This window comes from Gadus morhua, chromosome 21 (genome assembly GCF_902167405.1).
Source record: "Gadus morhua chromosome 21, gadMor3.0, whole genome shotgun sequence".
NCBI classification, from domain to species: domain Eukaryota; kingdom Metazoa; phylum Chordata; class Actinopteri; order Gadiformes; family Gadidae; genus Gadus; species Gadus morhua.
Window position 1 is genome coordinate 7,413,906 of NC_044068.1, and position 11,121 is coordinate 7,425,026.

General features: G+C 46.9%; 1 protein-coding gene across 1 annotated transcript in view; it reads right to left on the minus strand.

Moving 5' to 3' along the window:
* Positions 1 to 10,879, minus strand: part of sgk1 (serum/glucocorticoid regulated kinase 1) — a 33,265-nt gene extending 22,386 nt beyond the window's left edge. Inside the window, exons 1-3 of the mRNA XM_030345739.1 lie at positions 10,677 to 10,879; positions 9,699 to 9,915; positions 5,843 to 6,169 (exon numbers count right to left, since the gene is read on the minus strand). Coding sequence (XP_030201599.1) covers positions 5,843 to 6,169; positions 9,699 to 9,863 — 492 coding nt within the window. The 5' untranslated portion in view covers positions 9,864 to 9,915; positions 10,677 to 10,879. The remainder of the gene's footprint in view (positions 1 to 5,842; positions 6,170 to 9,698; positions 9,916 to 10,676) is intronic.
* Between the last annotated feature and the right edge of the window lie 242 nt (positions 10,880 to 11,121).

Genomic DNA, 11,121 nt, shown 5'->3' on the forward strand with positions numbered 1-11,121 from the left:
TCCTCATGTTTAATCCTCGTCAAGTCGAGAGGAAAGTTTGGTCTTACTCACTTCCTTTTATGACTTTAGGATTTCATATTGGGTGAATTAACTTATATAAAGTTAAGTTTGAAGGATTAACGGAAGAAATAGGTAAGCAGAACATCAGGAATTCTTTTAAAAGATGCTAATTTCAACTCCAACAGAGCAACTGGTTTTAAAAGCACAACTGAAAAAACAAACAAAGGGGATTGATGGAGATCCTAATTGTACCTTATTTTCCACACAAAAGTACATAACAAACCCAAAGCAGACAGATATATAATCAAGCACACATTCTGGGCCCTGAGTGTATTCATCTCGCCACATCTCATCCAATTGCACACGGGTGGTTTCATCTGATTAGCAACCTCATTTTGCACCTTGTCGCTGCAATGATGGGACACATGGAGGTGGACGTGTGTGCGTGTTTGTGTGTGTAGTCAGTCAGTCACTCTCTCCTCACTCTCTGCCTAATCTCTCCCTGTCTCTCGTTTCTCTCGCTGCCCTTCTCTACATCTCTCACTCTCTACATCTCTCTCTACCTCTCTCTCTACGTCTCTCCCTCTCTCTCTACGTCTCTCTCTACGTCTCTCTCTCTCTCTCTCTCTCTCTCTCTCTCTCTCCGGCCCTCTCTCTCTAGCTCTCCGTCTCTCTCCCTTGTCTTCCGATGTAAGAGGGGGATGCCAAGAGGCAGGCATTGTTCTACAAGTTAAAGACAGGAGCTTGTGTACGTGTGCACGTTTGTGCGTGGAGGGAGGTCTACAATGGCAGTCAGCATGTGCTAACGCCCATCGTCTCCTCTACACCATGCGTGTCTAAAATAACAATAGCCCAAACAGAAACGAAAGGCACGGCTTACTTATTGGAAGCTGCCTTTCCTTTGACACCCGGACCAACTCTGACGGCGTGGAAACAGACTCGTCAATAACAATGTTCCCGGTAGCCGGGGGGGGGGGGGGCTGTGCGTGTTGACAAATGAGGCGCTGGCTCGCGAACGCCGAAGGAACAAGCGTCTGCGAGGGGGGAAGATATTCAGCAGGAAGGGGTTGGCCCCGCCGTTTGTAACACAGCCATGTCTCGTCTACGGAGATACCACCACAACCAGTGGCTGACAGGCACTAGGTCTGGTTTGGCATATTGAGACCCCCCCCCCTCCCCAACCGCCCACAGTGGGACACACATAGAAGCTCTCATCTGCCTGGCTCTACCCTCATTACTGCCTTCCCCTCTGCTGCCATCTCTAACACCGTCCTCGCCTCCTTTCTCTCCCTCTCTCTCTCTCTCTCTCTCTCTCTCTGTCTCTCTCTCTCTCTCTCTCTCTCTCTCTCTTTCTCTTTCTCTCTATGTCTATATTATATTACATTATATAAGCCTATCTATATTTCCGTATCCGAACATTTCCCTCCCCCTATCTCTCCCCCTTCTCTACAGCCATATTATAGGTTTGGTCAAAACGCCAACTTCTCTCTCTCTCTCTCTCTCTCTCTCTCTCACTCTCACTCTCACTCTCACTCTCACTCTCACTCACTCTCCATCTCTTGGACAGGGGGACAGAATGTGACAACAAGGGGGTTCAGGGATAAACAACAATGCAAGTGAACAACCTCACTTGTAAGTCTACGTTGGCTACAAGGGTCAAATGCTCTGCTAATTGACTAAATGTAAATTAACTACAGAGTCGACGCAGCAAAGTCGACATGACATGGTCTTGACTTATACCCAGTCAGTGGTTCTCAGGTCCGCTCTACAATTGCATTGCTCTATAATTGTTTGCGCAGATTGCGGTTTGATGCAGCATTATCTGACTCGGCAGAGATACAAGTTCCCATAAAGCTGCGGAGCTCGAAATTGTCCTGCAATCCCAGATAACGCTGCCGGGACGTCCGCACTCAGCAGAAGTCTACGCATCTTTCTAATTTTCGATTAAGTCTGCATTAAGCTCGGGATGGATGTTGGAGATTAATAGAAAATGCACACGCACACACTTGTGTGTCTGTGTGTGTGTGTGTGTGTGTGTGTGTGTGTGTGTGTGTGTGTGTGTGTGTGCTTGGTACAGTACAGGATGTCCTCATCAGGAGGATCCATAAGCTTGTTGGATTCCTGGTCATGGTCCGACCTCAACCCCTGTCTTTCCCTAGTAATGTCGCCTCAGCAGTTTCCACCATTCTCTCTCTCTCTCGCTCTCGCTCTCGCTCTCGCTCTCGCTCTCTCTCTCTCTCTCTCTCTCTGTCTCTCACACACTCAGTTTCTGTGTATGTATGTATCACTTCCTATTTCTATTTCTATCCACATTTTCCTCTCTCTCTCTCTTTCAATTCAAATCTCAATTCAATTCAATTGAAATCATAAAAGCTTTGTTGCCATGAGAAACAAACTTTAACGTTGCCAAAGCAGGTGAAAAATTAGGAGCTCGAAACATAAAATATGAAATACAAAATAAGCATATTAGAATAAATATTAGAATATTAAATACTGAATATATGAAAAGTCAAATAATATTAAAAGTCCAATATAAACAGATAAATTAAAGTCAACTGTAGATACACTGTATTTACAATGTGGAGTATGTGTGCAGTCATTGTGAACAAAAAGTGAAGTTTCAGAGTGGTTAAAGTCCAGTGGGATGAGTCAGTTCATGTGGAGTTTGAGGTCCTTCTCTCAACACAACAGCTGACGAATCCTGCTGGTGCTGTGATCGCAAATTCTGTATTTCTCTGAAAGATCTCTCCCTCTCTCTCTCTCTCTTGCTCTCTCTCTCTCTCTCTGTCCACTAATCTGTTAAGTGTTGAAAGGCAACAAGGATCCAATATATTGTTCTTTATAGGCCCAATAACCCTCAACCCAGCTTCTATGCTCCATGCCATCTCATCCACAGCAATCGGTAGTAAACTCATTAGATTAGATCTAATGATAAAGGATCATGACTTGATTCCATGTACAGCAAATCCAGCTCCTCACTTTACTGTGAGTGCTATCGAGGTGGTGGAAATAGCATGAGCCAAGTCCACACGCATTCACACACACATACACACACACACACACACACACACACACACACAAACGCCAACACACTCACACCGGGGGTTCAAGGCTAACCTACTCAGGCAACTCTTTTCCATCCATAGTGCTGATGCCTGGCCATTAGGAGAAATGCCTCATCCATTCTGAACCGTGAGGAGTCAAGGAGCATTTGGCTGCTGTTCAAGTCCTTTGCCAAGTGGGCAAAAATCATTAGCTTTCATTAGCTGGACCCTGTTACGGTATCGTACTAATAGTTTCATTGTTTAAGATATTCATCTAAATTTTGCTCATTATCTTTGATCATTTACGTATTATCTTTCCTTATATGTGTTCAGAGCGTTATGTGAAAGACACTTCATTAGTTATGTGTTGAGAGGGACAGAGCACCAAACACTAGTACCTGCCTTGCTTTAGTCCCAGGCTGGCTGCTGGCTGCTAAGGTGAACCAGCCCTTCAAATGCTGTTCCTTTGCTAGGTTTTATTCTAGTGAGTCTACTGTACATTATGTGTAGCCTACCAAAACCAAGAGTCCCTGAAGACTATTTGGGAATTGGCAAACAAACAGAAAACTGACAGTTTAGGAAAGCGCTAGGCTGTATTTGACCATGTCAATATGCCATTAGCACTATCTCAAAGGAGGCCACAAACCTAGCACACAGCAAACAGCAACACTCATTGCTTAGTGTTCTCATTATCTCCAGCCAAGACTCTGGTTCTCACTGTGGAAAAGTCCAAAGTCTACGTTCCTCTAGCCAACGTCATCCCCATCTCTGCATGCTCAAACTTTTCCCAAAGATAATAATGGTGAATCAGGTTGACTTAGCATTCATTTAGCCAAGTAATGGTTAACTTTCTGAAGAGGGAAGGAAATCGTCCCGCGTGCTGAAAGGATGTCAGGGTTAATTTTTAAAGTTTAATGAGACTCATGGTTGTGCAAATGTTTCCCCGAACGACTGTGACATATAAAAGGAGGTTTACGTAGATGGTTCATTTGGAAGGTTACAAGCCTGTTACATCACACCAAATATCTTATTTCTGGGGGTAGGATGAGATCTGTCAGTCTTTCAACACCGTCCTCCTGTGACCTTTTGTCTAGAGAAGCCCACAAGATGTCAACGAGGTGTAGTGTGTCATTGTTACACACATTCACACACACGCACACATCCACATATAAGCCAATGCATTCACACACACACGTAGAATACATAATCAGACACATTCACATAGACACCTCCATATAGACAGATCCATGTGAACTCTCTCCTACATTTACATTTACACACATTTATACATAAACTGTGACACATGGACAAATCCACACATACACACATTGACATACACACACATGTATACCTCTACACTTTCCTCCATTGAGGCGATAATGACAGTGTTATGGGTTGCAGTGGGGTTGGGCGAACTGACAGTCAAACACACACACACACACACACACACACACACACACACACACACACACACACACACACACACACACACACACACACACACACACACACACACACACACACACACAAAGCCCACAAAGCACAGCTTTTGTACTGCTGGGTGATGACTCAATCTGTTCCCTCCCCTGTTCACTCCTTCAGCAATGACATGGTGTCACACTTGGGAGTACACACACACACACACACACACACACACACACACACACACACACACACACACACACACACACACACACACACACACACACACACACACACACAACCACACACACACACACACACACACACATCATGATTGATAAGTGATGCTGGGAGACTGGGGGTGGGGGCGCTGGTGACTATAATAACTTCAGAAAGGACGCAGTCAGCACCTGCCGTAAGATGTTGAAAATAACCCAATGACTCTTTGTGTGTGTGTGTGTGTGTGTGTACTCATTTGGTGTGTGTGTGCATGTGCGTGGTCAGCGCATGGTTTGTGTGTGTGTGTGTGTGTGTGTGTGCTAGCATGTGTGTGTGTGTTTGCTTGATTGTGTGTGTGTGTGTGTGTGTGTGTGCGTGTGTACTCATTTGGCCCATGCGTTCAGGGTTATGTAACAACTTGGAAGAAGAACAAAGTAGTCCAGAACATCAGATCATCACAACAGTGTCTCGTGACCACGGTCATGAACTGTTGCCATGCCGACTGGCTTCACTCAGCCCTAATGGTCTAGCTGTGATCCGCATCAAATATGGTAAGCCCGGACATTAGTATTCCTGAACGTCAGTGTTGACTTGATGTGAAGAGTTGTGTGGATTTAGATTCCCATCCATTTGTTAGGCACAGAATCGAAATGCAAACCAACTAGGGTTGTGAGTATGCTGGGTTAGGGCAAGCACGCACACTTTGCTTGAACACACAAGGGGCGTATTTGTTTCAAACTGCATTTAAAACCTGGCTGGAGAGCATAGGTTTGTATAGGTGCAACACACGCACACACACGCACGCACTTACAGACATACACACACACGCACACACACACACACGAGCGCACACACACACACACACACACACACACACACACACACACACACACACACACACACACACACACACACACACACACACACAGTGCAAAAGAGTGAGATATATCTGCCTTAACTGCAGATAGGCAGCTAGACAGACAAGCACAAACACACACACACACACACACACACACACACACACACACACTTAGATAGAGCATGGAATCAACACGGCAAGTGTGAAGGAGGTTAAAGGCAACCCAATGAAATGGCGCCAAACTCCCCCACACACACACAGCACAGAGACCCTCACTGTAGAGCCACTCCCCTCTGACCTTGCAGCTCTTGCTCTGTTCATGCCCATGGTGGTGGCGCTGGTGGCGGTGGTATTGCTGGTGGTGGCCGAGGCAGGGTGAGGGCCGGTCGGCCTGGTAGAGTGAGTTGTCCTGTGGCCCACCTTGGAGGGGATGGTTGTGGCAGTGGTGGGGGTACTGGTGCTGCTGCTGCTGCTGGTGGTGGTGGTGGTGGCAGCACCCATAGGGCGAGGGGAAAGGGTTGTACCAGGGGTCCTCACTCAGGGAACACTTGGAGCAGGGGTAGATGTGTCCCTTTCCCTGGGCCTTCTCCACACTCACCTTGGGGTGCCGCATCCACCGTCGCACCTGGACGGACGGACGGACGGACAGACAGGCAGACAGTGGGGGGGGGGGATTAGGGTGGAGGGGGGAGGATGGGCGACGCAGGTGTTGTTGTTGTTGTTGTTGTTGTTGTGCATGTGATGGAGGCGGGAGGGAGTTGGTGTTCTTCCCCGGAGAAAGGGGTGGGCGACCATGCACCCACCACTGTGTGTGGTTGCATTTCTATCTTTGTGCCGTGAAAGTTGGTTTAGCGTAATGTCATGCGGCTAACATTATGTTCAAGGCAAATTTCCCCTGAGACCATAATTTGTGTGAGCAATGATATTGATTTCAATCGACTCAATGGATACCACATGATACCCGGTCGAGCGAATCAATCCAAATAATAGTTGATAAGATATGGTTTAAATTTGGCGTTCTCTAAAACGTTGCATAATGTATTTGTTTTCGTTTTTTTCTAAACTGGAATGACACCCTCTCCTTCTATTCTGATACATGTGTTTGCGGGTAATTACAGTGGAGCAAATCCCTTTGTGCCCCTCTCTCCATTGCTCTCTTTCTTTTTGTGTCACACACACACAAAACACACAAAGGACAATTCACACCCTCCTACCCTACTTTTTAAAAAAAACTTCAACATTTCCTGGAACATTTCTCTGGCATTGTTCCTGTGAGGCTTAAAGTCAACTCGAGGTAAGGTGCGTATGAAGAAACAAAAAGCTGGTGTGGCTTTTACACCACACCAAAATAAGAATTCAAATCAGGGAAGTCTTCAGAACAGGAAATAGTTTTCATCTATCACGATACAGTACAATACATGCTCCAGAGATGGAAAATCCCATCCCCTTCATCATGGGGCTGTTGACAGATGTTGTTATCTAGTCACCGTGGTTTGCACAATAATCATGGGTAGAACATTATGTTGAAATAGTCCACAGATATAGTCCTTCCTTAAACTTTCTGCGAAGCGATTAGAAAGGAGAACCTAAAATATTCCCATCACTGTTTCTGATTGAAACACGAGTGGGTGTTTTTACGGGCGAGGAGAGGTAAATAAACAAGGTTGGACATGTAATACAGGAAGAATATAACAAAGGAGTGAAAGCGGAATATGAGGAATGGTTGTACTTGTGTGAAAACATACACCTAAACACACCCGCAGACACACAAACACACACAGACAAACCTTGTCACTCACAACTGGATTGAAAGAAGGCGAGTACACAACATGTCGAGGATTACTAAAAACACGAACCAAGAGCGAGACTAGGCAATCCATCTGGTCTGCCCGAGCTCTGACCCTTACAAGGGTTGTGATGTAGGGATGAATGTGTTCTTTGTTGTCTGTTGATTATGGCTTCAGTTAACATTGAGTCAAATTAGGGAACTAGCATGTTTTTTTAGGTGGATACGTAAAAGTAAACATGCTGAATGCGGACTATTTGCGTCATTTATTGTTAAATACATGACAACGTTCATTTGGGTCGTTTGTACGACATATGCAAACTACCGATCATGTCGTTCAGGTTGGAGGACAGCCTGCTATCGGCACGTCAACAGCGTCATTCTGTTGATTCTAACTCACTATCATTTCAATCCTGCCAGCTATGAGAGTGCATCTGTTTCATTCTATGGCATCATCTGAGCGAAATAACACAAACATCCACAACAGACTGTCTCTCTCTCTCTCTCTCTCTCTCTCTCTCTCTCTCTCTCTCTCTCTCTCTCTCTCTCTCTCTCTCTCTCTCTCTCACCAATCACAATCCCTGGGGGAGTCAATCACCACATCAAGGCAATAGAGTCAGAGGGAGAGAGAGAGAGAGGGAGAGGGAGAGAGAGAGAGAGAGAGAGAGAGAGAGAGAGAGAGAGAGAGAGAGAGAGAGAGAGAGAGAGAGAGAGAGAGAGAGAGAGAGAGAGAGAGAGAGAGAGAGAGGCAACAAGAGAGCGAGAATCATAGAGTGAGATACAGATGGAGAGTGGGTGCCAAAAAGAGCTAGAGTGAAAGCAAGAGATTATTCCAGTAGAGAGAGGAAGGGGGAGATAGATAATGAGAGATTGATACAGGAAGAGAGAGCCAGAGAATGAGATACAGATAGAGAGAAAGAGGGAAGAATAACATCATGTCTAATCAGGGAGCAGCAGTGCTTTCTGTTCCTCTTAGAGCAAGATCACATCATCATCTATCTATATATGTATCTATGCTTATATATAGCTGTCTTTATTTATGGATCTATATATCTATGTCTCTGTCCGTCTGTCTGTCTGTCTGTCTTTCTGTTCCTCTATGTATGTATGTACTGTATGTATGTATGTATGTATGTATGTATGTATGTATGTATGTATGTATGTATGTATGTATGTATGTATGTATGTATGTATGTATGTATGTATGTATGTATGTATGTATGTATTTGTCTGTCTATCTATCTATCTATGTATCTACCTATTGACAAATCTATCTACAGATCTAAAGATCTGTCTATGTACAAATCTTTTCCACACAAGAACTGCAAGAATAACTGCGCTATGGTAAATATACTAAAAACTTGTTGTGCCCATAACATGGCTTAATTAACACATCTTTATTCTGTCAGGTATTTTGTTAATGACATAATCCTGGCATGTCCACTGATTACACCTGGAAACAGAGAAAGCCTTTTTTAAAGTAATATTAATGTTTAATAGAAGCAGAAGTGTTACAGTGAGATGCTAAATTTGCTGCGTAGTTCCTGAACTATAATACCTAGTCAGCTAAATGATGTCATGGTTTTATCACGACCCGGTGAGATAAAAAAGGAAAAAAAATCCCCCTTTGAGATGCTCTCATTGTTGTTCAAGGACACAGGCACACAGGCACGCACACACACACACACACACACACACACACACACACCCACACACACACACACACACACACACACACACACACACACACACACACACACACACACACACACACACACACACACACGAGCGAGCACACACACGCGCACAGACCAACACGCACACACAAATACCCTCACAAACACACGCAGATACGGACAGAAAAAGCTGCCGAATCTCGCACCCTACTACAGTGTATTAAGCTCTGCTCTATGACATCATCCGTTTCAGCAAAAGCACCCAGATGGGGTCGAACGGATGGACGGACGGACACACACACGCTCACACACACACACACACACTTATACACACACACACACACTTATACACACACACACATACCGACACACACACATCCCCACACACGAACACACGCTCACACACACACACACACACTTATACACACACACACACACACATACCGACACACACATCCCCACACGTGCACACACGCTCACACACACACACACACACTTATACACACACACACACATACCGACACACACACATCCCCACACGTGCACACACGCACACACACACAAACACACACTAATACACACACACACACACACACACACACACACACACACACACACACACACACACACACACACACACACACACACACATCCCCACACACGCACACAAACTCACAAATGGAAGAACTCACCTTTCTCTTGACGAACTGGAAGGCGGAGCACTTTTTGAAGGAGAACGCTGTCTTTTCCCCCCCCGCTCCTCCTCCTCCTCCACCCACGCCACTTCCACCCACGCCGCCTCCTCCTCCTCCAGCACCACCTCCACCTCCTCCTCTGCCTCCGCCCACCAGCTTCATGGCTGACAACGACAGCCCCCCCGTCTCCGTGGAGCCCAGCGTGACTGACAAGCTGGCAGGGGGGGGGGAGAGAGAGAGAGAGAGAGAGAGAGAGAGAGAGAGAGAGAGAGAGATGAAGATCTGTGGATAATGCACAGAGATTTTGCAGGACTGGGAGGGAGGGAGAGTCACAGAGAGAGAGAAAAAAATAACAGCGTAGAAAAGTAGATGGAGGGCAGGACAACAGTGAGTTCGAGGAATGGAACGGGGAGAGAGTGCGAGAAAGGAGAAGTGTGAGAAAGAGAGAGAGGAGAGACATAGAGAAACAGAGCCAGTGCGAGAGTGAGAGACAGAGAGAGAGAGAGAGCGATAGATAGAGAGAGGGGTAAGGGATCAGAAGAAGGAGGAGGAGGGGGAAAGGGGCAGGGGGATGCAATGAAAAAAGGACCATCAACCCAAATACAGAATAAGCTGCGAGGCGAAAGGATCACAGTGGATGCGGAGCTGACTCAGTGGAGACGCGGGGACGGAGGTGAGAGATGGACAGATTGTGGACACGAGGGGGAAGGCAGCCTCTGTTGACATCGCAGCCCCCCCCCCCCCCCCCCCCCCCCCCCACCCCCTCCACCCCCATGCAATCTCCCAGCATCACAGTGTTCTCAGAGAGCATGTGTGAGTGAGCTGTGTGTGTATCCCAGTTCACCACAGAGTAGAAAGTTGCTGTGAGTGTGTGTGCGTGCGTGCGTGCGTGCGTGCGTGCGTGCGTGCGTGCGTGCGTGCGCGCTAAACACCCACACATGCATGCATGCATGTGTGAGTGTTCTGGAGTCCCACCTTCACTGGTGCTGTGCGTGCAGTCAGACCCAGTGGAAGACTCTGGTGGCGATCCGGCGAGCGTCTGTTTAGAACCAGGGCGCTCCGGCGGTCCCCCGCTGGTGGCGCTCCCTCCGCCGCGCGGCGGCTCAGGCTCCGCTGGGCTGTGGCAGCGCCTCCGACACAGTCCCTCGGTCCGCACGCAGTTACAGGTGCTCCCTCCGCGCCCACCGGCTGCACTGCCGACGCGATGATGATACCGTGTCCCTGGGAGGAGACGGAGAGGCGGACTGCTCTCTCTCTCTCTCTCTCTCTCTCTCTCTCTCTCTCTCTCTCTCTCTCTGGCTCTCTCTCTATCTCTCTCTCTCTCTCTCTCTGTCTCTCTCTCTCTCTCTCTCTCTCTCTCTCTCTCTCTCTGTCTCTGTCTCTCTCTCTCTCTCTATCTCTCTCTCTTGCTCTCTCTCTC